Source organism: Salminus brasiliensis, chromosome 3 (genome assembly GCF_030463535.1).
Source record: "Salminus brasiliensis chromosome 3, fSalBra1.hap2, whole genome shotgun sequence".
Taxonomy (NCBI): Eukaryota; Metazoa; Chordata; class Actinopteri; order Characiformes; family Bryconidae; genus Salminus; species Salminus brasiliensis.
The window spans coordinates 44,806,120-44,834,064 of record NC_132880.1 but is presented as its reverse complement, the minus strand read 5'-3'; the positions used below and the strand labels follow the sequence as shown (position 1 = coordinate 44,834,064).

General features: G+C 41.4%; 1 protein-coding gene across 1 annotated transcript; it reads right to left on the bottom strand.

Moving 5' to 3' along the window:
- Positions 1–33: 33 nt before the first annotated feature.
- On the bottom strand, positions 34–27,125 carry LOC140551480 (myosin-16-like). The gene is made up of 42 exons (XM_072674922.1): positions 26,916–27,125; positions 26,613–26,756; positions 24,549–24,705; positions 24,241–24,268; positions 24,014–24,113; positions 23,256–23,348; positions 23,085–23,148; positions 22,902–23,000; positions 20,910–21,013; positions 20,693–20,831; positions 19,855–20,123; positions 19,025–19,195; positions 18,737–18,913; positions 18,458–18,643; positions 18,267–18,354; positions 17,982–18,099; positions 17,762–17,882; positions 16,792–16,928; positions 15,478–15,559; positions 15,217–15,390; positions 14,889–15,116; positions 14,639–14,743; positions 14,463–14,549; positions 14,221–14,366; positions 14,026–14,116; positions 13,833–13,889; positions 13,658–13,744; positions 12,230–12,475; positions 11,945–12,062; positions 11,719–11,846; positions 11,375–11,571; positions 9,536–9,668; positions 9,224–9,440; positions 8,850–8,986; positions 7,354–7,457; positions 7,046–7,238; positions 4,727–4,930; positions 3,008–3,133; positions 2,734–2,904; positions 1,838–2,038; positions 377–595; positions 34–260 (listed from the first exon to the last, which is right to left on the bottom strand). Exons 1-41 carry the CDS (start codon positions 27,123–27,125, stop codon positions 398–400), a joined length of 5,835 nt encoding a protein of 1,944 aa, XP_072531023.1. The 3' UTR covers positions 34–260; positions 377–397.
- Positions 27,126–27,945: the final 820 nt, after the last annotated feature.

The window sequence follows — 27,945 nt, the reverse complement described above, 5'->3', positions numbered from 1 at the left end:
CCATCGTTGATATGAGAGTGCAGCTTCCCCCAATCATACCCCATTACTGAAGGCCATTTCTCAAGCTTTAGACATACCCCATCAAAACAGTCACACACTAGACTTCATTTAACATACAAAACACATTAGACACGCAGAACAACATTCAGACTATTTAAGACTTTTTCAGTTTCGCTTTAAGACTTTCGTGTTCCTCTTTAATCCCATTCGCTGCTTAGAAGGTCTTCCAGTGGGGGATGAGTGCTGGTTTGTGCGTCACTCTGAGGGGAGGAAGAAGCATGGAATGAATGAATGTATGTCAGATTGTAAAGTAGCAAAGATTTCAAAGAGAAAGGGGGGTATTTTGGAAACATGCTGAATTAACCTCAGTACTAACCTCCTGCATGGGTCAGAACTCTTACTCCTCTGAGGAACTCTTGGACGTTTTAGTGACCTGCACGATCTCTACGTTAGTAAAGCCCTTGCTCACTGAAGCGCGGTTCCTGGTGCGGAGCTTGTTCAGCGCCATCTCTGCATTGCCTGCTCTCTCCTCAGCATCGTCAAGCTCGTGCACTGTCTTCCTGTACTTGGATAGACTGGCATTGGCTTGCTCCTCCTGCAAACACACACCAAACACAGCTCAGAGCAGGAGGACACTCAGGCCACCTGTTTTTTTTTTTAGGGGTGAAAAAGTACAGCGAAGCTGCAGTTAAGTGAAGGTATATGGGCCATCCGAAGCAGAATGTAGAGCTCTACATACTACTACTACTACTATCAGCAGAACACCGGTAAACACCAGTAGCCCAGCTTCTTTGGCAGCCATACATGCACAGGCCATAACAGTGCCTCCACCATGTTTGACAGCTGGATGACCTTTCTGTCCTTCTTCATTCTCAGTTTATTTGTGCTTTCATCTGTCCAAAGAAGGCTAGCCTTTTTTTGGATGGTTTCTATCAGTCTTATCTGACCTTCCTGTTTTAAGTTTTAACAGTGGTTTGCATCATTACAAACCATCTATATTTAAATTAATGAGGGCCCCAGGTGGTCCAGTGGACTAAGGCACTGGACCCCAAATCCTGGTTATGCTGCTAGCCATCAGCAGCCGAGGCCCAGAGAGAGCACAAACGGCCTTGCTCTCTCCAGAGTGGGTAGATGGCGCTCTCTCCCACATCGCTTCGCTGTGGTGATGGTCATCACTGTTGTCTACGGGCTGGTGTGCTGGAGTCGAGCATGCGGTGCTTCACTCCAGGTGTGTTGGTTGCCCGGATCATCAAGGAAAGAATTCTCCAATCATCTACTTTAGCTGCCTTCTCTATTCTTCCAGATTTTCAAGAATGCACCAAATTGTTAATTTGGCCTCCGAAACTGCTCATCAGTCAACTGCCTGAACATATGAGGCTGTGAAAATGCTGAATGTTAAAGCTGAATGTCTGACACTTCAGTCATATCTAGATTGCTTCATTTGACTGAGGTGGTGTACAACATTACAGAGATTTTCTCTCTGTCTAAATACTTATGAACCTCACTGGACCTTACCATAACTGTGGGCATTTTACACTGAAATTTGTCAGCTTTAAAAAGCTGAAATTGAAACTGCTACTTTGTACTTCATTCAAATGTGAAAAGTTGAAAAGTAAATTATTTTTATTTAGTAATAATTCAAGGCTGCGTCCCAACTGAGTACACATTAACACTGTAAATGCTGTGCGGCTTTATTTTTCTTTTTAGTTTTTTTTTTTTTTTTTACATTTTTTCCCTTTTTTTTCTCCCAAGCTCCTCCATCACAGCAACACTGTATCTCCCACCTCTGCATGTAATACATGTACAAAGAAGACACATAAAAGAAGAGTGCCCTCACAGCTTCCTCTATCTGCCTCTTGTAGGACTTCAGCTTGTTCTGCAGTTTCTCCACAAGCTCCTGCATGCGCTGGTTGGTTTTGTGGTCTTCTTCTGTCTGGAAGATCAGCTCCTTCAGGCGTCGCTCGTTCTTCCGCAGCGCCTTCACCGTCTCCACGTGCCGCTTCTGCTCCGCATCCAGCTCACTCTCCATCTCCCTAACCTGCTCACAGCAAAGAGCACATCACTGCATGTCTTGCTTATGAATTGTTAATGATTAATTCAGGTTTCAGTTGATCAAATACCCTGTATTGATAAAAGTATTGGGACACCTTATTCATTATTTCTTCTGAAATCAAGGGTATTAAAAAAGGAGTTCATCCTGCTTCTCTTCTGTCCATGGAAGAAGGCTTTCTACCAGATTTTGGAGCATTGCAGTGAGGATTTGATTGCACCTCGTCCCCAACTCCTCAACTCAATCCAAGAGTATTTATATCCTGTTGTATTTTTCATGTAGCTTTGGGAAAGTTACTTCAGATGTTTTCATTATTACCATTGTTACCATTGTGTTCTGGGTCAGCCTTTGTTTCTTTGGGCTCACACATGTGATTTCCCACTCTGGGCCACTTGAAACTAAACTGGGCGGTTAGGTTGATGCACAGGCTGTCAATTAAGAGGCTGTGGTGGGTCTCTTAAGAGACTTAAAGGATATTTTGGGAAGCTGTTTGGATGGAAATTGCAGGAATAGAGTGAGTTGATTAATATGATATTCAACCATCTTTATTTTGGAAAGTAGGGGGCGCTGCACAACCAACCAACCAACCAACCAACAGTCCACTTTCCATCTCCCTGTGTGTGTGTGTGAGTAGTGTGAGTCACTGTAGGCAAGAAATGCATGCATGCACAGTGAGGACTCACCCTGGCTTCTAATTTTTGGATAGTACGCTTGCCAGCTTTTAACGCAAGCTCTTCTGCCTCCTCCACTTTCAGCTGCAGCTCTTTGATCGTCAGCTCATTGTTCTTCTTTATCTTCTCCAGATGGATGCAATGGTCTTGCTCCTGCCGGAGTTCCTCTGCCATACGAGTTGCCTGGAAAAGAGATGAAAGACCCATTAGAGACTTTCTAAAAAATCTGTTTCATGAGTATTTGAATGTACGTGGAGAAGTTCTAGGAGATGGGTCCAATACTAACATCTGTGATGGCCTTCTTGGCTCTTTCATCAGCAGTGCGGAACTCGCTGATCAGCTCCTCGTTCTCGTTTGACAGTCGTGTCAAGTCTGCTTCCATTTTGCGCTTGATAACAATTAAACTTTGGTTCTGTGGGAGAGAAGGAGCATTCGGTCAAAATGCAGGATGAATATTCTAACATACAGTCCTATGAAGAAGTCCTAGGCAGCCAAGAACAGGGTCTAAATCGGTGTATCTCAGCAGTACTTGTCCCTCCTACCAGCAAAAGAACTATATACCATTAGAATAATTACAGATAAACATGAATACAGTGGTCCAGGGGTGTCCAGTCATATCTGCGAAGGGCCTTTGTGAAGGCAGGTTGTCTTTCCAATCAAGCTGGAGCTCACCTGACTCCAGAGACAGTTTGACAAGTGTCTCTCAGTCTTTTGACCACATGTGCTCCTGCTTTGTCTACTAGAGTAAAGTAGAGTCAGTAGAGAGATTAGAAAAACGCAGCTAGAAGAAGAGGTTTGGTTGCTGATCTTCTCGGTGAACTCCAGACACTGTATGGATTTGTATCAGTACTGAGACGCCTGTTCATTTATTCTTCTGAAATCAAGGCCATTGTTGTTGGAGTAACTGTCTCGACTGTCCAGGGATAAAGGCTAAACTTTCTACTAGACTTTGGAGGAGCATTGCTGTGAGGATTTGATTGATTGCATCCAGTGACACGAGCATTAGTGAGATCAGGATGTTGGATTATCTACATCCCACCTCATCATTCCCAACTCCACAACTCATCCCAAAAGCACTGGATGGAGAACCAACCATCCATCATTCCAGAGAACACAGTTCTTCCACTGCTCCACAGCTCCTCAATGCTGGGGGGCTTCATACCCCTCTACTAGCCCACACCTGGCATTAGGCAGCATGGTGCCAACAGGTTCATGTTTATCTGCTTCAGAGAGTCCTATTCTATTGGCATACTTCTATATACCTCTCTATGGGGATTAGACAAGCAGTGTATGTGCAGCTCACTGCATTCATTAGAATGGGTGTCCACAAACATTTGGAAATATAGTGTATAAATACAGTCTTATGCAGGACAAATGATGTGTGTTGTTGTTGATAAAAATTGCAATGAGGCGACGTACCCTACTGAGACACACTTGTGCACATTGTAAAGCATGGTTACTGTTTAAGTTAACATGGTCCAAACAAGTGATGTGTGCACAAAAGTAATATGTACTGTATATTTAATTTAATATTTTCCAATGTTTTAATATTTGACAATATATGGGACTTGTCAGTTTTTCAGGTTATTGTAGAGGATTTGTCCACATTGTCTTCATATTAGAAACTCAGCAAAATGTCTCTTTTGACCAGAGGCACCTGAACTTACTAATAAATAAAATAATATAATACCATATAGCTTGTTTAAATAACTTTAAATAAAAGTTATATTAACATTACAGTCATTGTTTTAATATAATATAATATAATATAATATAATATAATATAATATTATAATATAATAATGTAATGTAATATAATATAATATATCATCCTTGTCACACAAATGTTGGAGCATTTCTATTGGTCCATTCATCATGAGATCTTGACACAATGTAAAGAACAACATTCACATTATTATGGGACATTATGTCAAAAACTGATTGTGTTTGCATGTTAAAGAATGATTTTGTGTTTCTGGTGTCTGTGGCAGAGTGTGTGGTGTACCTGCACATTGAGCTCATTATGGTGCTCAGTAATGTCCACCAGCTCCTGCTCCATGAGTTTCCTGGAGCGTTCTGAAGCTTCCAGGCCGCTGCGTACCTCCTCCATCTCTGTCTGCAGCAGGCAGAGTCGTCGTTCCTGCAGGCTGTAATGCTCTCTCAGCTCCTCATGCAGTCGTGCATCTTCATCCATCTGCATCTGCATATCCTGCCAGGCAGAGAGAACCCAAGAACATCTGCTGAGACTGAAGTGCTATTAAAGAGAACTGGAATTTGTTCTGTGCACTATATTATAATTACAGTATATGCTACAGTATAACTAAACTATACACTACAGTATAACTATATTACACACTACAGTATAACTACATTATACGCTACAGAATAACTATATTACACACTACAGTATAACTACATTATACGCTACAGTATAACTACATTATACGCTACAGTATAACTAAACTATACGCTACAGTATAACTACATTATACGCTACAGTATAACTAAACTATACGCTACAGTATAACTACAGTATATGCTACAGTATTACTATATTGCACGCTACAGTTAAACTACATTATACGCTACAGTTAAACTACATTATACACTACAGTATAACTACATTATACGCTACAGTTTAACTACATTAAACGCTACAGTATTACTATATTACACGCTACAGTATAACTACAGTATACGCTACAGTATAACTACATTATACGCTACAGTATAACTACAGTATATGCTACAGTATTACTATATTACACGCTACAGTATAACTAAAGTATACGCTACAGTATAACTACATTATACGCTACAGTTAAACTACATTATACACTACAGTATAACTACATTATACGCTACAGTTTAACTACATTAAACGCTACAGTATTACTATATTACACGCTACAGTATAACTACAGTATACGCTACAGTATAACTACATTATACGCTACAGTATAACTACAGTATATGCTACAGTATTACTATATTACACGCTACAGTATAACTAAAGTATACGCTACAGTATAACTACATTATACGCTACAGTTAAACTACATTATACGCTACAGTATAACTACATTATACGCTACAGTTTAACTACATTAAACGCTACAGTATTACTATATTACACGCTACAGTATAACTACAGTATACGCTACAGTATAACTACATTATACGCTACAGTATAACTACAGTATATGCTACAGTATAACTACATTATACGCTACAGTATAACTAAACTATACGCTACAGTATAACTACATTATATGCTACATTATAACTATATTACACGCTACAGTATAACTACAGTATACGCTACAGTTTAACTACAGTATACGCTACAGTATAACTACATTATACGCTACAGTATAACTACAGTATATGCTACAGTATTACTATATTACACGCTACAGTATAACTAAAGTATACGCTACAGTATAACTACATTATACGCTACAGTTAAACTACATTATACACTACAGTATAACTACATTATACGCTACAGTATAACTAAAGTATACGCTACAGTATAACTAAAGTATACGCTACAGTATAACTAAACTATACGCTACAGTATAACTACATTATACACTACAGTTTAACTACATTAAACGCTACAGAATAACTACAGTATACGCTACAGTATTACTACATTATACGCTACAGTATAACTACATTATACGCTACATTATTACTATATTACACACTACAGTATAACTACATTTTACGCTATAGTATAACTACATTATACGCTACAGTATAACTACATTATCCTCTACAGTATAACTACATTAAACGCTACAGAATAACTACATTATACGCTACAGTATTACTATATTACACACTACAGTATAACTACATTATACGCTACAGAATAACTACAGTATACGCTACAGCATAACTACATTATACGCTACAGAATAACTATATTACATGCTACAGTATAACTACATTATCCTCTACAGTATAACTACATTATATGTTACAGTATAACTACATTATACGCTACAGTATAACTACATTATCCTCTACAGTATAACTACATTATATGCTACAGAATAACTACATTATACGCTACAGTATAACTACATTATATGCTATAGTATGACTTATATAGTATAACAGATATAGTATAACTACATCATACCCTATAGTATAAATACATTATATGCTATAGTATAACTATATGATATAACATAACTGCTACAGAATATATATATATATAAATATATAAAATCTGTTCTGGATATTTTACCCAATCATTGTGAGTCAGTAGATAAATGGGAGTTTATGATAAGTGTCTTATCATGTGTCTTACTTTGATTTGCTGTTGCAGTCTCTTCACAGTTTTGACCAGCTCACTGTTGTTCTTGTTGGCGTGGTCCAGCTGGATCTCCATCTCATTCAGGTCAGACTCCATTTTCTTCTTCATTCTTAAAGCCTCAGCACGACCTTTGGCCTCTGCCTCCAGGCTAGCCTGCAGTGACTCTATGGCACGCTGGTGGTTTTTCCTGGAAAGAACCGTGGCAGTCAAGAGGTGAGCCAGATGTTTCCAGAGCTTTAACCTGTTGAAGTTCATTGGATTGGGATGGTGGATTACTATGTTACTCTTTTACAGGTTCTGACCTTGTGATTTCGAACTCTTCTTCTTTCTCGTGAATTCTGCGATCAATGTCTGCTTTGACTTGAGCCAACTCCAGCTGGACTCGGACCACCTTCCCTTCCTCGACCTTCACAGAAAGACAGAGCAGAGCAGGTGTTCGTGTGCACAATAGGCAGAAGTCTTTAACCCTCTGGATTCTTAGGGGATTTTCTATCTTCTTAAATTCGCCTTTAAAGGCAGTTGCGTTTTAATGCCCACATGTTTTATATTAAAATGTTCAGAACAATGTCAGTTCTGTCTGTAATGAGACCCGATGTGACCTAGAGCACTGTGTGAAGACATCCTGAATAATTGAATTCAGATTTTAGAAATTCAGAATTTACAAATTGCTTTGGCTTGAAATGAGTCTGAGTCCAGAAGCAGTGATATAAACAGCGAGAGGCAGAAGATTTTTGAGTGTCTATTGGTCAGTTTTTACACAAAGTAGAGACAGACTCCACCAATTTCAAGAAAAGGTTCCTTGGAGGGTTCTTGGGGCAGTGGTGGCTCAGCGATTAGAGCCCCTGGCTATTGATGACATGGTTGTGGGATAATACCTGGGCACGTCAAGCTGCCACTGTTGGGCCCTTGAGCAAGGCCCTTCACCCTCTCTGCTCCCCTGAGTGCTGGAGTTGGCTGCCCACCGCTCTGGGTGTGTGTTTGTGCACACTGCCCCTAGTTCACTAGTTTGTGTGTGTGTGTGTGTGGATGGGTAAAATGCGGAGGACATGTTTTGCTGTACATAGTGCAGTGACAGATACCTGCACCTTTACCTCAAAGCACATTTAGATGGTTCTCCACAGTTTTAGACTGAAGAACATCCAAAAGTTCCTCAAGGATCTTAAACTTTTAACAGTGTATGAGCAGTGTTGGTAATCTACTAGGTCTTGCGTGGTCGTTGGGAGTCCCATTTCCTTTTTTTCCTTCCATCTCTTTGAATAATTTTTCAAGCTCCAGTTTTGAAAACTTTTGTTTTTCACATATTTTTTAATTCAATTCATTTTATTTCTGTAGGCTTTTACAACAAATGTTGTCACAAAGCAGCTTTACAGCTTTACAGAGGTTTATAGAGTGTATTATTATAGAGTGCTCTTTTGAACATGCTATTGGCAACAGTGGCAAGGTAAAACTCTCTCTCTCTTTGAGAGAAAGAAACCTTGAGAGAAACCAAGTCTCAAAAGAGGAACCCATCCTCCTCAGGTCGACACGGATCATAACAATAAAAAGCAGAACAGGAATAAAAACAACAATAAAACTAAACTGAATTAAGAAAAAATAGTAAATGTGGCGTCAAACCAAACAACATTTTTATATCTTGTATTAACTCTGATATCTTAGAGATATATATTCTCAGGAAAGTCTGCAGAAGAACTAATAACTTGTACTTAATGACCATTTTGACTAATAATGAAATAATTTAACCCTTTGACTTCTGCACAGTACCATAAGCATCACTGAAAGTGTGGCTTCATTGATTTACCTCCAGAGAGGCTTCTGCCTCCTCCAGGGCAATCTGCAGCTCGTCCCTCTCGACCTCCAGCTTCTTCTTAGCTTTCTGCAGCTCATGAACACTTTTTCCGCCCTCACCCAGCTGTTCCATGAGATCTCGGATCTCCTCTAAAGGTCAAAGCATTCAGTTTGTTCAGACATGTTCAAAGTGGGCCGCATGTGGAGAGATATGAAGGGAATACATGTGATAACAATAATTGAAAGAAACGAGATCATTTCCATATTGGCACTGCAGTTTCCAACATCCTAACTGAATCCTCATTTCTGCAAAGGCAGTGTTTGTACTTTTGTAGGTCATCTTATATTAGAGAAAATATATCCACTAATGTCCATAGCATGTCTTACCAGAAAGGGTCTTATTGTCTTTCTTGACAGTTTCCAGATGGTCGAGTGACTCTTCATAAGCCGTCTTAAGTTTGTACACCTCTGTCATGTAGGAGCGGCATTCCTTTTGGGAATTCTCCAGCTCAAGCTGCAGCTCCTCACACTTTTGACTCCACTCTGCAATCATCTTGTCAAAGGTACGTTGCTTCTTGTCCAGAGCAGCAGCAGCAGCACTGGACTACAACATAGAAAGCCCACCAATTTATAATTCATTCCTCAAAGTAAAAATGTGAAAATGGTTAGAAGAGTCATTGGAAATTTAGGAATTTGAACCTTCTCCAGGTCGATGGTCAGATCCTCCACTTCTCCCTGAAGCCTTTGCTTGACCTTCTCCAGACTGGCTGCACGAGCCTGAGCTGCTTCTGTAGCTTCTTCTGCCTCCTGGAGCCGGACAGTCAGCTTGCGCCTGTGCAGAATCACTTTCTATTTAATAGCAGGTTTTTTTTATGGATACTAAATCTCCAGTTTGTCTGTTTATTTGTTTGCACAGTATAGACAAGAGGGAAAACATGAAACTAGCAACCAAAATTCCAGAGCAAATATGTGCCAATACAATTACCATGTCATCATCTACCAATACTGACACGATTCCAATATCATCATCTACCAATACTGACACGATTCCAATATCATCATCTACCAATACTGATATGATTACCAATGGTTGTGGTTGTGGTTGGTGTGGTGCAACAAATAACACCACTACCTGCCGGTGAGCTACCACACCATGTGGGAGACTGGGGTTCAATTCTCGGTCTGGGTGACTATGCTGCGCTACACTAATAAGAGTCCTTGGGCAAGACTCCTTACACCACATTGGCCCACATCTGTAATAGGAGTAACCGTGTAAGTCGCTCTGGATAAAAGCGTCAGCTAAATGCTGTAAATGTAAATGTAAAATACAATATCAACATCATACCATCATACCATATGATTCCAATATCATCATCTACCAATACTGATATGATTCCAATATTATCATCTACCAATACTGATATGATTCCAATATTATCATCTACCAATACTGATATGATTCAGATATCATCATCTACCAATACTGACATGATTCCAATATCATCTAACAATAATGATATGATATGATCATGCACAAATACATGCACCTTTGATTCCAATATCATCGTATCATCATCTACCAATACTGATATGATTCCAATATCATCATCTACCAATACTGATACTATTACCATATCATCATCTACCAATACTGATACTATTCCAATATCATCATCTACCAATACTGATATGATTCCAATATCATCATCTACCAATACTGATATGATTCCAATATCATCATCTACCAATACTGATATGATTCAGATATCATCATCTACCAATACAGACATGATTCCAATATCATCATCTACCAATACTGATACTATTCCAATATCATCATCTAGCAATACTGACATGATTCCAATATCATCATCTACCAATACTGACATGATTCCAATATCATCATCTACCAATACTGATATGATTCCAATATCATCATCTACCAATACTGACACGATTCCAATATCATCATCTACCAATACTGATATGATTCCAATATCATCATCTACCAATACTGATATGATTCCAATATCATCATCTACCAATACTGACATGATTCCAATATCATCATCTACCAATACTGATATGATTCCAATATCATCATCTACCAATACTGATATGATTCCAATATCATCATCTACCAATACTGATATGATTCAGATATCATCATCTGACAATAAGTGCAATTTCAGTATCATCTTCTGAAAATGCCAATTTTGTTCCAATGTCACCTTCAATATCAATACAATCTGCTATCATCTACCAAAATGCATTTGATTCGATATGGCCCTCTGCCAACACCAGTACCATTGTGTGCCAGTCCATGCTCTTCCCACATATCTTCTGTCAATACAGATACGATTCTCATATCATCATCTGTCAATTCCGATGTAATCTTCTATATAATAGTGCAGCCCTAGTTGTAACCTAAAACTGGGGAGTATTATAGTGGCTCTCCTACAGGGTAATGACGGTCTGTGAGCAGTGTTTTGCAAGGCTGTCGAGTCTAAATGCTGTGTAACGTATGAGTCTGCCTACTTGGTCTCTTCCAGTTCCTCGGTTTTGTGGATGGCATCAGTCTCATACTTGGTCCTCCAGGTGGTCACCTCTGAGTTGAGCTTGGAGATAAGGCGCTGCATTTCCGTCTTGCCCTCCTGCTCTTCATCCAGCTGCTCCTTCATCAAGTCCAGGTCATGTTGTGCATTAGCCAGACCGATGACAGCTGCACTTCGAGCCTGAATCGGGAGAAAGCCAGCGTCATTTTCTGCACATGCACATTCTAATCTTCTGCCTGTTCAGATGTCCTTGTCCTGTCTTCTTCACGTTGAGTTCATTAACAAACACAGAGAGCCAGACGCTCAGTCCAAAAAGAAAGTATTCACCTTTGACTCTTCGTCCACCTGTCTTTTCAGCTCATCGTTTTGGGTGGTCAGTGAAGCCTTGATCCGGGTGATCTGGTTGAGCTTACTTTGTGCCTCCCCCAGTTCACGGCTGAGATCGCTGTTCTCAGCTGAGGGGAGATCATAGAGATATTTCTTTCATATGAGTAATGCACAGCATGAATAATGCTAGTAATCTGAGCCCCGGGCAGGGATGAGCTGTCTCTACCTGTCAGACGGATTTTGATGGTATTGAGCTCTGTCTGGGATCTCTCCATCTCTGCCAGTCTGGAATTAGCCTCCGCCAAGCTGTCCTCTAACTTACGGACATGGACCTCAGCGTTCAGCTGTGTTTGAGAGACTTGGTTAAGCTCCTGAATTGAATTGCCGGGCATTGATCTTCAGCTACAATGACTGGCTAATGTTGTGCCATGTTAAAAATGATCATTGGAACGGTCAGTGAGTACTGAGCAATTACCTCGCGGGTAATAGGCTGTTGGTGATTACCTCTCACCTTGGATTTCTGCACTGACTCCACAGTGGCATTCAGGTCGTCAATCTCCGCCTTCATGACCTGCTTGTCCTTTTCGAGCTTGATGCGGACTCTCTGTAGATTCTCTACTTGCTCAGCCAGCTCAGCCATGCCGTCCGAGTGCTTCTTCCTCAGGGCAGAAGCTGTGGCCTCAGACTGCAGAGCCGCCTCCTCCAGCTCTCTGCGAAGCTTCATGAGCTCAGCTTCACGTTTCTTGTTCTGCTCAATCTGCACATAGAGAGACGTGTACAGTACTGATGTACGTTAACGATATGTTGGTTAGAAGAACACAAGTAGAAGAACATAGGTTTGGGTGCTGAACGTCTCGCAGGTTGGGCACAGATGTGGTTTTATTACCCTATTTACAACCCTGTTATACCTTAGAATGAAACACACTGTCCTTTTATGGAGGACTCTGCTCTGATTTGCTGGTTCATGTCACAGTGATGGCTCAGAAGAGCCATGTACCATAGCGTAGTTTAGCATATCTGGATAGCGGTGCTGTCCTCTCTGTATCCTCTCTGTGTGCTTTTGGCATGGTGTGTGGTTAGTTAGCTGAAGAAATTGTAGCTGGTTGGCTGGGTAGCTTTTAGCCTAGCACCTGCTCACTTCACCAGCTTTACTGCACAGATACTTAAAAAGGCACTTCCACTGGTCGGCCCTGCTCCAGTCAACCTAGTGCTAGCTTTTAGCCTTACTTTAATACTAGTAGCTTTCGTGTTTAGTCACTAGTGGACTTTTACTAGTGGACTGGACTGGTTTGGGGGTATAAATATAATAAGTGAAGACTGTTTGGGGGTTTGGAATTGGATTGTTTTCCAGCTTCAGCTGTTTTGGTGCTGCTGGATATTCTTTGGTGTATGGTTTATCAGTTCTACAGAAGTCAATGAAGTCAATACACTATGAGGCATAAAATGAACTGTCTATTTCTTACATGTTTGTATTTATTCTGAGTATTTGGACCAAAAAATGCATACAAAAGGCATATTAAGTGGCAGGGCAATGTGATGATAATTTACTATATAATTTATAAATGATCTTTTCACTAAGATGCTGTTAAGTAACCCAGTCCTGATAAACATACGGCCATGAGAAGAACATTCTCGGATGCCTATTGTACAATATACTGTACTTTCAAACCATTTTTCAGTAGATTATGGAATGAATGTATGATTTACATATGCATTTGTTTTTTACATATGCATTGTTGATTTACATATGCAATGTTTTTAACATTGATTATTGTTTTAAACAAAAATAAACCTATAAAAGAGCCTCTATGAAAGCGATTTGGTTTGGCTATCAAAAGGCAACCAAGTGTTTTTTTAGTAAACCTTTGTGTGTGTACAGTATTCTAAATGTGCGGGAATTTTATGATGTTTGCATGTAGTTTCAGTGGGTCAGGCTTGCCTGTGCAACAGTGGCACCCCCTGCCTCCTCTAGTCTGTCTCCGAGGTCCTCGAGATCCCGGGACAGATCTGCTCGCTGTTTTTCAACCTGAGAAGAAGAAGACGTGTTCACACTAATGACTAGAAAACTAGAGCGTATGGAAATGCACTGGAGTGAGATGAACAGAATCATATACCTTAGCTCTCATTGCCCTCTCCGCCTCCAGTTCCTCCTCAAGCTCCTCAATGCGGGCCTGGGTGACAGGAGAATATGTCAGTGGAATTGTGAGGGAATAGCAGTCATTTGTTTTCTTGGCATGACACTCAGTTATGAGTTGGAAAGAGAAGACTGCCGAAATGAAGGCCAAGGCTTAAGGGGAAAAAGGAAACCTGGTGCTCTTTGAGCTTCCTGTGCAGAGTGGAGCTGAGAGACTGCTCATCCTCCAGCTTTGCATTCAAATGGTTGATCTCCATGTCCCTCCTGAAATGACAAGGCATTGTTTAAAGTATGAGCTCACGTCAGGCCTCTGATGAAGGCATAGCTCATATACACACCATGTAGGATGAACACTGGTCAGTGCCTACTTTTTCACAACCTCCTCCAGGTCTATTTTAGCCCTCTCCATGTCATTGAGATTATCAATGGTCGTTTTTAAGTCAGCCTCTGCTTTGCGTCTGGCCTTCTCCACCTCTCCTCGGATTTTCTTCTCCTGCTCCCAGTTGTCTTCCAACTGCGGAGACGGGATTTGCATTGTTACACTAAAGCAGACGGCTTTTCTTTACGCCCTCCATTCGTTTTCCAAAAGTCCTGGAATCTCAAACCTCACCTCATGCACTTGAATAGTGAGCTTGCTGTTGGTTTTGGTGAGGTGGTTCACTTTATCCTCCTCTGCCTGAAGGTCATCCAGAGTTTTCTGGAGATGGAGCAGTGCGTTGATTTGTCTTTTTATGGAAATGAATGTGGAATATTAGGAAAATGAGAAACCATGTGGCTAGGCCTAACCTGTTGCAGTTCCTCCAGAGCCTTCTTTTCCTTCTGGGACTTGGCAATGGTATCGTCCCTCTGACCAAGCTCTGCTGTCAGAGAGCGCACTTTGCTGTCCAGGCCCTGGAATGCCAAAGTAATGCTCATTAAAGCACTTATTTTTTAGGTCCCTGCATGCATCTGACATCTGTATTAGACACTCCTGAAATTTCCAGATTTCCTGAGAGCTTAGAAAACATGTTTTGGTAGATCCACCATTGACGTTCACCTGTTTTTCTTTCTCTGACTTTGCCAGGGTGGATTCCAGGCCTTCGAGGTCTCTTTTCAGGTCCATGAGCTCTCCTTCCAGCTTGCGCTTCTGAGCACTTAATGCCATGGAAGCTCCCTCCTCCTCCTCAAGCCTCTCCTTCATATCCTGGATATGCTCCTCCATGTTCATCTTCTGTTTCATCAGCTGGTTGCAGCGCTCCTCAGCATCTGCTATGGTGTCTTGTTCCTACGAGTGAGAAAGAAAATATATAGACACAAAAATTTCAGCTGAATTCTCGCTCTGCTCGTCTCAACAGGTCACACCTACACCACTATCATGCACTTACAACTGCTAGAGCCAAGGCCAAGTTACTCTTCTCTTTGGAAAGAGTGACAAGTTTTTCATCAAGTTCCTTGATCTTCTCAGTCATCTCTGCTGTTTTCTCAAGGGCAACCCGTAATTCTTCCTCTTTAGCTTTCAACTCGTCCTCCTGACGAGCTACGTGGAGCAAAGGCTTGACCTGAAAAGAGGAAATGATTGTAAATAAATGGGGAAATGACCAAAAAGCACAAAACATGCAATGTGTCTCCTATTAATACAGACTCACCTTCGTGTATAGCTTCCACCATCCCCAGTATCGGAGCTGAAGGAACTTCCTCACGTTTCTCTGGATGGCAATGAGAGCAATTCTGCAGTAACAGAGCAGATCAATAAGCCAGGTTGGGATGCAATGGAATTTTGGGAATGAAAATTTATAATACAGAATCCCAGTATCTGTATTCAGTCTACATTATTCAGACTAGGTTACTGTTACATCATTTTTACATTTACTCACCACAACAATCTTACAAGAAACACCTTAGAACCACCATCAAAATGATTTTTTAATTTGTTGACTCTAACCCCATAACCTACATCCCAACCAACCATTTATTTCTAATAAAAGCTTCTGTTGTTATATCTTTTTTTAGATTTTATGGATTTTTAGTGTAGTAAACTACTGTAGTAAGTTATGAACAGATCTCTGCTGAAGCTGACAGGTAGAAGCCAGACTGATGGAGTAAGATCACACAGTACAATCAGGAACCAGCAACAGCTGAACTTTAACAGTAGAGATGAATGTGGGTTCACTGTCTGAAAAGCAACAGTAATAACTGTTTACTAATACTTTTTAAGCTGTTAATGACCTCAGTAATAACTTCTTATACTTTTAGAAACTTTTTATACTTTTAGATAGTCTTATTATACTACGAGTATTGGTAGTCTTATTATTGAATGATCCTTTTTGAGGGGCTGAGTTTAAGGCCCTGTTTACACATATCTGGATATTTTGAACACATAGGCTTTTCTCTCATGTTTCAGCAGTGTTTCTGAAAAATCCATCACAAAACTTGAACAAGCATGCCAGCACAGCAGGGGGTGCTAGCATCTTGCAAAGTTTGATGTCAAATTAATTAAAGAAGCAGCATAACGGCCAAAACAGACCTAAATACACATTCAGCGAAGAACATTGTCTAACTGTTAGCACTGATAGCACACACAGACTCAAACCCAATTTGTATTGGAAAAAAAGCTTCAAATTGGGAGGAAAACAAAATCCACCACAATGTGTTTTTTTATGTCCTGATGTTTTTTAGGGTTTTGAAGAGGTATTTGTAGCTTTTTTATCCAAATATGAGTGCTGGACATTCTGTCACACTCTAATGAAAGAGTACATTTTGTTGTTAGCTGGTAACAGGCATGCACAAGTTGATGTGAGCATTTTCAATAAGCTGTGTTTTGCCTGTCTGCACAAAAATAATGAAGACTGAGTTCTCTGGAGAGCAACCAAAAGCCAAAACACAGAGAAAACAGAGATATGTGGATGGGGCCTAGATTCAAATATAAAAAAAAAGCTGATGAAGTAGAAAAAGAAACTGACCTTCTCTCAAGCATCTTCTTGAACTCTATTCTCATGAGCGTGCCCCTCAGACGACCCTGCAGCATGGTCATGATTTTAGCCAGCCGCTCATCCCGCATGTCCTCCAGCTTAGCCAGGACTCCAGCGCGAAAGAACACCTGCAATATTTATTCATGATACACGTTATATGGACAAAAGTATTGGGACACCTGCTCATTCATTGTTTTTTTCTGAATTCAACAGTATTAAACAAGAGATTTCCCTGCTTTTGTTGGAGTAACTGTCTCTACTGTCACAGAACACAGAAATTTCAGTTGAATTCTCACTCTGCTCATCTCAACAGGTCATACTTACACCACTATCGTGCACTTACAACTGCAAGGGCTAAGGCCAAGTCACTCTTCTCTTTGAAAAGAGTTTTTCATCAAGCTCCTTGATCTTCTCAGTCATTTCTGCTGTTTTCTCAAGGGCGACCCGTTTATAAGCAGGTGTCCCAATACTTTTGTCCACTTTATATGGACAAAAGTATTGGGACACCAGCTCATTCATTGTTTCTTCTGAATTCAAGAGTATTAAACAAGAGATAACCCTGCTTTTGTTGGAGTAACTGTCTCTGTTGTCCAGGGAAGATGGCTTTACTGTCCAGAATGATTGCATTCAGCGACAAGAGCACCGTCATCATTCTGAAGAACAAAGTTCCTCCACTGCTCCACAGCTGAATGCTGAGGGCCTTCATACCCCTCTACCCCATGCCTGGCATTAGGCAGCATGAACAACAGTTCAAGTTTATCTGTTCCAGAGAGTCCTACTCTATTGGCAGTACTTCTCCACAGGGACTAGACAACTGTGTATGTGTTTGTGTGCATTTGCACATCTATGTCAGCAACGGGTGCATCTTAAAGTTAGCTGATGTTGTTCATTAGAAGGGGTGTCCACAAACATTTGGACATAGAAAGTACTTGTATCTGATATTGTTCTTCTATGATCGTACCTTGGTGTGTCCAATCCTGTACTCCATACTGTCCAGCCCAATCGAGCCTAGAATCAACTCAGAGGCCTTTTTGTTGTCCACAAATCCCTTTGGGATCACGTTGGGGTTCAGGATGTAATATCTGTAAACAGCGTTAACAGCAGAGGTGTATATTTACAGCTGAAATGTCCTAAAGCTGAGTAATTAATGTTGCATAAGGCAGCGTAGGAGGGTGGAATACCTCTGCTTAAACTCAGGGTACTGCAATCTATTGGGAAAGCCTTTCCTGCAAATGCGGATTCCCTCCAGGACACCATTACAGGCCAGCTGGTGCAGGATTAATTTTGCATCACAAACACCTGGCCAAACACAGTGACTTACATAAGCGCTCTGAAAACAATGATGATGATACCTTTGTGTGTGCAGAAATGTGTTTTCTGCTTGTATTACATACAGCATCTCCCCTCAGTGTGGGGAGAAGCACCGCAGTGTGCCTAATGCCTCAGCTAAAGCCTTCAACACTCACCAGATTGTTTGAATTCGTTGGGTACGATGCAGCGCACAAAGTGGGGAGCCGTGCTTCGCAGGGTGCTCATCAGTTTGTTCAGCTGCTCCTATCGAGAGAGATGAAACCAAGCAGAGTAAGGGACAGGACTCAACTACAACTGTAGTGGTTAAATGAGGACCTGTCATTTCCAGCAGTGCAGATTCCAGTACCCTGTAGAAAGCAGATACGGTCTGGAAGGAAGAGCCCTTTTTCTGCTTCTTGGTTCCAGTGGCAGCTTCCTCTTCTTTGAAGAGGTGAGCTAGGAGGGACATGGAGGACTTCTGGTACAGGCCTACCACTGTTTCATTCAGAGGGTCTTTATTCTTCTCCAACCAGCCTGCGATGTTGTACCCGACCTGAGAGTTTGGATTTTACAAAGCACCTTGAGTAAATCTCAGGCCGAGAAACTGGATCTCTAGATGTTTAAAATATATAATGAGTAGACTCACAGTGCCGGCATAGTGAATCAGCTCAAAGTGCACCTCTGGGCCTTTCTTCCCTCCCTTTGGTTTGAGGAAGTTAGCAGTCTTGCCCAGATGATTGTCATACAAAGCCGCCTTGAAAGTGGCATCGGTGGCCTTGGGGAACACACATTGCTCCTCAAGGATGGAAAAGATACCCATTGGCTGGAAGACAGAAGGAAATTAGGGAGGTTAGGAACCACTGATGTGTGTTTTTTGACTTTTTGGCACACATTCCTTATCACTACAGGCAGACGGCAAGAAAAGCTTGCTAACCTTCTCCAGCAGATCGATGCAGGCCTGCAGGTCAAGTCCGAAGTCTATAAAGACCCACTCTATTCCCTCTTTCTTGTATTCCTCCTGTTCCAGGACGAACATGTGGTGGTTGAAAAACTGTTGCAGTTTTTCATTTGTGAAGTTGATGCACAGCTGCTCGAAGCTATTAAACTGCGAAAGAAATGCCAGCAAATAGCAGTGGATTAGATTACTCCCACTAGAGATCTTACCGTGTTGGGACCAATGGGTGTTGGTATCCGGTATTATCGGAAGAAAATGCTGGATTGGATAGCAGAGGGGAAAACAAGAATACATCTGGTCTGATCCTTTAGCAAATCTAGCCTTAAACAGCACAGACTCACAAAACTCACAATGCAAAACCATCAAGGTTCCTTAAACCTTTACAAGGTCAGGGACAACCACATTCACCATTTGACCTCCGCCTTTAACCCAACTGTGCAGCAAACCCACACATACACACTAGTGAGCACACATGCCCAGAGCAGTAGGCATGGTTAAGGGGAGCAGAGAGGGTTAAGGGCCTTGCTGAAGGACCAAATGGTGGCAGCTTGGTATGGTACCCACCACCGTCCTCTATAATAATAATAATAAAAATGATAATAATGTGAAAAGTGTTAAGTTACCAATCCCAGAAAAGAAGGGTGGTGGTGTGGCAACGGCTCAGGTCAAAAAATATAATAATCATAACAAATCACTCATTAAGTTTATAGATGTTCAAAGACGATATAGCAGATCTGTCATTATCAACTATCACTCTTGGTGCCCCCCAATTTCTCATCCCAATCTGAGATACAAAACTCAATAATTACCTCAAAGATTTCAAAGCCAGCAATATCCAGAACCCCGATGAAAAACTGGCGCTGCATCTTTGTGTCCAGTGTTTTATTGATCCTGTTGACCATCCACTTGAACATTCTGTCGTAGATGGCTTTAGCCAAAGCTCCAATGGAGTAGACGCATTGGTCCTGGTTCTGACCTTTGGTCACAAACTCATTTCCAACTTTAACTCGAGGCCTGGTGATCCCCTTCTGCAGATCCCCAGAGTTGATCCCCATGAGGTGGGCAACTTTGTCAGCCACTAAAGAGCAGATGCATTATAGGTGAATAACAGAGCGAAAAAGTGAAATACTAAAGTCCCAGAGATTAAAACGATGTACTATGTAGCATTTTTACCTTCTAAATCACTGTGATTCTTCCTACCTGCCATCAAGCCTGAAATGACTAAAACTATGCTAATAGTAGCATGGTTACGTTTCAGCCAAGATACCAGGTTGGATTCTCCACTGACTGTAACAGGGAGAACAGCGCCGCTGTAGGTGCTATTCAGTACTGTGGGTCCAGCACACTGCTAATTGCACTAAGTGACTTTTGTGAGGCAGGTAGGACAACGCTTGCAAAAACTGTGTGACCCTGGGTTGCCTCTTGTCATATATGTGTAAATCCTGCAATACCATTCTACCGCCTCCGTCCACATGCTTCAACTTTTCCAGAAAACTCAGAAAAGCTTTCCTGTGGCTCAAAGCACAAATTACACTTCCCATCTGTAGGGGGAGCCCAGGAGCAGGGAATGTCAATTCTCCATAGAGTTGCTTTAAAGCTGAGAATAATTACAATAGAAAATGCCCTAGTGTGATGAAGCATGCTCACCTTCAGTTGTATCAACATCAGCTTGCTCCTCTCTTGCTTTTTGCTTGAACTTCATGTTACCAAAGTGCATTATGCCCCCGGTTAGCTTGTAGATGCTCATTTTCTCCTCAGCAGTGAAGCCAAGCACGTCAAATGCCATCTGTGAATAGTCAGAAACCAATCACTCTATGTTATGTAATTTCGAACATTATAAATGCCACTGTGGCTTTTGGCTTACATCAGTCAGCATCAGCTCTTCTTTATCATCCATGTTATCCACCACTGTGACTCCTTGGCAGATCCAAACATACTGTTTTGGGTCAGGGACCAGAAGGAGAGCCTCTGTAATGAATGAAAGAAAAGGTAAAAATGTCTGTGAGGTTTATTGTGCAATTTATTGCAGGATTTATTACAGTGTCTCCTTCGGCACTCTGGACTCGAGATGATTAGGAGGTTAAAGGATGTCAGCTTGAATTTAAGAGAGTTCACATCTGTGGTGTGTAAACTACGCAGGAAATGGCATTCACTTTTTATGCCCAGTCCTGTCAATTCAGGGAACCACAATTTTCAGCTGGTTAGTTTTCTTGTACAGCTGTTGCAATGTAAGTTCATGCACAACAGAGTAGCTACAGGTCTGGAGCTGACTGTATGGGCCAGTTTCAGGGGTGAATCTCCATTCAGGGTGCTGTAGTGTGACGCAGCATAACGTGGAAAAGAATGTCCAATCTGGTAAAAGCTAACAAAACAACCTAAATAAACTGCCAAAAGATTAGATGTGACAAAAATCTACAGCGTGGTATATTGGCAACCAACAGCAAGGCAGTAGTGGGTGAATGTATCTGTAGAAAATGATACATGAGAACAGTAGGGGACATTCGCCCACTGCTCATAAATACAAACTATTAAACAAATCATGTAATAATTTCATAAAAAAGAGAAAAGAAAAAGAACCCCATCCATATATGTGTACATGTGTCAAAGACAGCCTTTAAGACAAGAGAAGGTGGAAAAGACTAAAGCATTAAAAAAAGGAGAAGAGAAGAGAAGAGGAGATGAGAAAAGACAAGAAAAGACAAGACAAGAGAAAACAGGGAAGAGAAAAGAAGACAGGACAAGACGGGAGATGAGACATCAAGAGAAGACAGGACAAGAGAAGAGAAGACAGGACAAGAGAAGCAATGACAAGAGAAGAAAAAAACAGTGGTTAGAAAAGAAGACAAGGCAAAAGAAGACAAATGAAAAGAAGACAAGACAAGAGAAGATGGGAAAAGAAGACAAGGCAAGACAAGAGAGGAGAAAGAAGACAAAAGAAAAGAAGACAAGACAGAGAGACAGACAAGAAGAGAAGAGAAGAGAAGAGAAGAGAAGACAAGACAAGACAAGACAAGACAAGACAAGATAAGAGAAGACAAGAGATTAGAAAACAGGGAAGAAAAGAGAAGACAATAGAAGAGAAGCAAAAACAAGAGAAGACAAGAAATAAAAACAGTGATGAGAAAAGAAGACAAAATAAAGGAAGACAAAAGGAGACAAGAAGACAGAAGAAAATGAGATAGGGAAAGACATGAGAAGGGAAGACAAGACAAGACCAGAGATGATAAGAGATGATAAGAGATGAAAAGAAAAGATGAAAAAAGACAAGAGAATACAGGGGATAAGAAAGGCAGGAGAAGACAAGACAAGAGAAGAGAAAACAGGGAAGAGAAAAGAAGACAAATGAAAACAAGACAAGACAAGAGAAGGTGAGAAAAGAAGACAAGAGAAGAAAAGACAAAAAGGAGACAAGAAGACAGAACAAGACCAGAGAAGAGAAAGAAGACAAAAGAAAAGAAAAAAAGACAATAGAAGAGGAGAGAGGACAGGGAAGATGATAAAGACAAATGAAAAGAAGACAAGAGATGAGAAGAGAAGACAAGAAAAGAAGACAGGAGAAGAGATGGGAAGAGAAGACAAAAGAAGAGAAGATGAGAAAAGATGAAGACAGAAGAGAAGGAGATAAGACAAAACAAGAGCACTGAAGAGAAGAGATGAGAAGAAAGGACAAGACCAGAGAAGACAAGAGAATAGAAGAGAAGACAAATGAAACAATGAGCAAAGACAATAATAAGACAAATCCACAAGCATGACTTTTTAGACGCCTCAAATACGTTTGATGCTTCTTTTGGTTCTCTTTCTATCATCAAGTTAATGGACTCAAATCCATGGGTCAAATACCTCGCTTCACACTTACCCAGCAGCTCCGGTTTCTTCCCAGACAGAAGCTGGTAAAAGATGTGGTAGCTGCGTTCCGCTGCTTGCTGGGAGATCACACGGGACTTCTCCAGCAGATCTTCAAGCAAAAGCACATTGCCTCATTACGAAGTATTCTTGAGGAGACAGCAGACTAAACGCAGACTAGATTTTAGACACTTACAGCTCTCAATGTCAGCACCAGCCAGCTTAGCGGTTGGGCCGAAATGGATTCGGATAAATTTCCCCTAAAGAAAAAAATGAACAAAGACACTGAGAAGTAAGTAGCACAAATTGTTGTTCTAGTTGTAAGTGAACGTGATATTTTTGAAAGCCGAACCAAAGCATTTCTTACAAATCTAGAAGAATTGTTGTTCCTAGTGGTTTTGGCATTGCCGAATGCCTCCAGGACTGGGTTAGCCTGGATGATTTGATCCTCCAGGGAACCCTGAGAAAGGATGATTTCAGCATCAGTAATAAACTCCATCATTAGTCACGTCATGTTCAAGGCCATGAACTCTGAGCTAATGAGGTCATTAAAACCAATGGAGTATCGAGTTCCACACGAGAAGACCAAACACATCTACACTATATGGACTAAAGTATTGGGACACCTGCTGAAACATCATTGTTTCTTCTGAAATCAAGAGTATTAAAAAGAGTTGATCCTGCTTTTGTTGGAGAAACTGTCTCTACTGTCCAGGGAAGAAGGCTAGGCTTTCTACTAAATTTTGGAGGAGCATTGCTGTGAGGATTTGATTGCATTCAGTGAGGTCAAGATGTTGAATGATTTGAATGATCACCACCCTACTTCACCACCCTACCTCAACCCCAAATACTGGATGGAGAACCAACCATCACTCCAGAGAACACAACTAGGGCTTTATACCCCTCTAGCCCACACCTGGCATTAGGCATGGGGCCAATAGGTTAATGACCTCATTTTCTGCTCAAATCCTAATCCTAATCTACCGGCAAATCTTCTCCACAGGAGAAGACTAGACAAGCATGTGTTTGCACATCTGTATCAGCAATGGGTGCAACTTAAAATTGTAGCTGAATGCATTCATTAGAAGGGGTGTCCACAAACATTTGGATATACAGTGTACTTGCCTTGGAATCTGGAGCCTGCTTTCCTCCAGTGGCACCCACATTGGCGAAGTACTGGATGACCTTTTTGGTGTTCTCAGTCTTGCCAGCACCGGATTCTCCACTGGAAACAAGGATGTTTTTAAAAGGTAGAGGATCAGAGAAATGATCAAGTTGAATAGTGGTCAGCATGTTATGTCACTGGGTATGGGTGAAAGGTTCTGACCATCACTGTTACAGTTCAAACTTACGTGATCAGCATGGACTGGTTCTCTTGCTCTACAATTGGAGAGCATAAACAATAAATAAGCTTAGCTTCACAGCAGTGGTCACCAACCCTTCTGCTGGAGATCTACTACTTTCCATTAGGTTTCATCTCAACCCACATCTCACAAACCTCACTGAGCTAATCAAGGTCAGGTTGTTCGTGGATGTAGCTGAAGACGGCAGGACGATAGTAGGACGATCTCCAGGAGCAGGGTTGGTGAGCAGCACATTTTCAAGAGGAACATTGTTAGAAACTGGGTCTGTTATGGATCTTTGCGTTTTCGTCACTTACCCATCATCATGTCATGGTATGCGTTGTCTGAGATGGAGAAAAGATGAGGAGGAACTTCACTGCGTTTCTTCCCCTTATACATCTGAGCAACTTTCGCCCCATAAATAGGAAGCCATTTGTAGGGGTTGACAGTCACACAGAAGAGGCCAGAGTAGGTCTGCAGAACACAACATGAACTTTTGTCATGAACAAAAGTATTTGGACACCTGCTCAATTATTGCTGCTTCTGAAATCAAGGGTATTAGAAAAGAGTTTAGCCTGCTTATGTTGGAGGAGCTCTCTCTCTACTGTCCAAATAAGAAGGCTTTCTATCAGATGTTGGAGCATTGATGTGAGGATGTGATTGCATTCAGTGACAAGAGCATTAGTGAGGTCAGGATGTTGGATGATCACCAGCCCACCTCACCCCAAACTCCCCAACTCATCCCAAAAGTATTGGATGGAGCACCAACCATCATTCCAGAGAACACAGTAGTTCAACTGCTTCACAGCCCAATGCTGGAGGGGCTTTATACCCCTCTAACCCATACCTGGCATTAGGCAGGTTGGCTTGGTGTCAAAAGGTTCATGTTCATCTGCTCTATTCCTATTCTATTGGCAATCCTTCTCTATAGGGACTAGACAAACTGTGTGTGTGTGTGTGTGTGTGTGTGTGTGTGTGTGTGTGTGTGTGTGGATTTGCACCTTTGCATCAACAATAAGCGGCCCTTAGCTGAATAGCTGAATGCATTCATTAGATGGGGTGTCCACAAACATTTGGACACATAGTGTATGTTTTTAAAGTTTGTCAAACGTTGTAAATCTCAAACCTATTGGAATGTCTTTATGGAGATAGACCATTGGAACCATTAGGATTTGGACCTGATGTTTTTGCTTTCTAATGGGGACTGGCTTAGTGGTACCACTGGAGAACACTGGTTGTTTGTAGAACACTTTTAGAGTCCATCAGAAAACCCCTAGATACATCAGGAATCAGCCACAGGCCACAGGTCTCTGTCACAGTGTGATGTTGATCTATTAAAATACCATTATTGACCATTAGAAACCATTACAAAACCTCCAGAACCCATCAGAAACCTGGTTTCTATTATTTATTTTTCAGCAGGACTGCAAGGGGGTCATTCTGATAATTATAAGATCAATAATTTGTATTTTTTCTTAGCATTAGCATTTCAGGAGAAGGGCCGAACACTCGCTTTGAAACTTTTAATGCCCATCAATGTAAATGAAACCTGTTCCGAAAGGAATTGTGCCGTCTTAGTTGTTTTGGAAAGTGACCGTATATAGTTATTGATAATAATCATATAATAACTATTAATAAGTGCTCAAAGCAATCATACGTCCTTATTATACACATCTGTTCATTAGTGTGTATTAGATGTGGTGTATAACCAGTGTATTCTACACTCTGAGGTGGCTCAGGGTTACAGTCGAAGTGTTCTTGTAGGACACTTTTGATTCCATTAGAAAATGATCAGATACATCAAGCAGCTTTCAGACAACTGGGATCCTTAATAGTGTGATATGAACCCATGAAGAGAACAAAACCACCAGGAACTAACAGATAAGCCTTAACACTTAACACTTAACAGGCCTATTACACACTAAGGTGTATTGCGCAGTATCTACAGGGACTTCTCTACAAACTGGTGGGGCTATTCTCTGTTAATAGAGGTTTGTAATAACACGTCCGGCCTGCTGGAAGACTATAGGCTGTTTAAGAGGGTTTACCAGTAAGTGAATCTGATTATTATGTATCCAATTTTCTTTACTTCTACAGCAATCCGATGCGCAGTGTTCTTTGAAACCTGTAGGAAATTCTCCAGTGGAAGAAGGGTTGGAGCCCACTGGTCTACATATAATATCTAAGTATCTGAGTACCTAAGTATTATACAATTACAACCCTAAACCTGTTCAAGTTCAACAGACGTCTAAGTTGTGACTCTCTGAGCTTATCTAGGGAACAGGCTGGCCTAATTGCCCTGTTTGGGGTTGTGCAGGTTTACAGTGCAGGTTTACATAGTTTGTACAACAGAGGGATGAGCAGAAGATACGTGGACTTACGTAGATCCTCATGTAGACGTAGCGTGAGCGAAGGTTCTCCAGCACACTGGCCTCATTCAGGAAGGTCAGGTTAGCCATGTCACTGGCCTGATAAAACTTTGGAGGATTCATTTGCTGCATGTCATCCTTCTTTATGGTGACTGTCTGTTGCAATATATGACAAAATCAAATACAGATAAGTAACAGATAAAATCTTCAAACGTTCTCCAAAACACATTTACAGCAAACTCTAAAGACCTGCAGCTGGAGACTCATATAGTGATGTCATTTTAGGAGCATTACGATGTCCCTAAAAGCACATACCGTGTTTTTGACCGTCTTCACAGTCACTTTATCACCATCCTCAGACTGGACCTCTCCTGCGACGAAGCCTTCCTTCTCATCCCTCACCCAGCAGGACCTCTTGATGTCATAGGCCTTGTTTATGGCCTCTAGTCTCTCGTTTTCAGTGGGGGCCAGAAAAGGCATGGGGTCCACATCGTCCCCACACTCACCTTTGTAGGCACCGGGCATGGTGGCTCAGTTCCTCCTCACACACACCAGTCAGTTACAGACAGGGTTCAGGCCACTCAGGCAGCTGCAGTGGAGAAGGTGAACAGGGATGGCTTATTTAGCCAGTGATTCTGAACCAGGGTCCTGGAGCCCCTCGGTTAGGCGCAATTGAGTGTTTTCCTGCTAAAACACACCTAATCAGCTCAGGATGGCCATGTTAATTAGCTTATTAGTTGGAGCAGGTTTGTGAGAGCAAGGAAAACAACAGAATAGGCAAGACTGGGGTGCTGTAGGACCAATGCCGAGAACCGCTGACCTAAAAGGCTGAGGAAAATCGCACAACACATGTTTAAGCAGATCAGATCATTTACAGGTCAATGGAAAATGCTACGTATTTACTTACCAGAGCACGATACGGAGAGTGAGCGCTAGCTGGTGTGGAGGCTGGTCCTGGAGAGGCTGTTATATACGAGGGGTGGCTCTCCTGATTTGGTCATAACCATTAGGAAAGTCATTACCCGTGTGCTGGACCTGTTCTGCCAAGGGAAAATCAGTTGATTGCCTGGAGTAAGGGGATTCCACACCCTGACCTTTTAGGGTATGCAAGAAACCAAATGCATCCCTCAGCCCTCAGAGACATGATACATTAATAATCAACACTCTTATTCATAACCCTGTCTAACCCTTTATCCTAGGCCGAACTGAACACCACGTTGACTCCTGTTAACTGGAGTTTTGTGCTATAGAAACTGACTCAAGCTGCCATAAACAGACCTCAAGCTGGAAATGGTTTGAGATTTGGGATCTGGGGGTTTATTATTATTTATTTATGATCATGTAG

What these genes read in the sequence shown, in the direction of transcription:
- LOC140551480 (XM_072674922.1), bottom strand. Translation starts at nt 27,125, where the DNA reads ATGCCCGGTGCCTACAAAGGTGAGTGTGGGGACGATGTGGACCCCATG. An exon ending in AAGAAGATGCTTGAGAGAAG is followed by an intron (nt 15,560 to 16,791) that starts GTCAGTTTCTTT and finishes CTGTTACTGCAG; the next exon opens with AATTGCTCTCATTGCCATCC. An exon ending in AGAGGCAGATAGAGGAAGCT is followed by an intron (nt 596 to 1,837) that starts GTGAGGGCACTC and finishes GTGTGTTTGCAG; the next exon opens with GAGGAGCAAGCCAATGCCAG.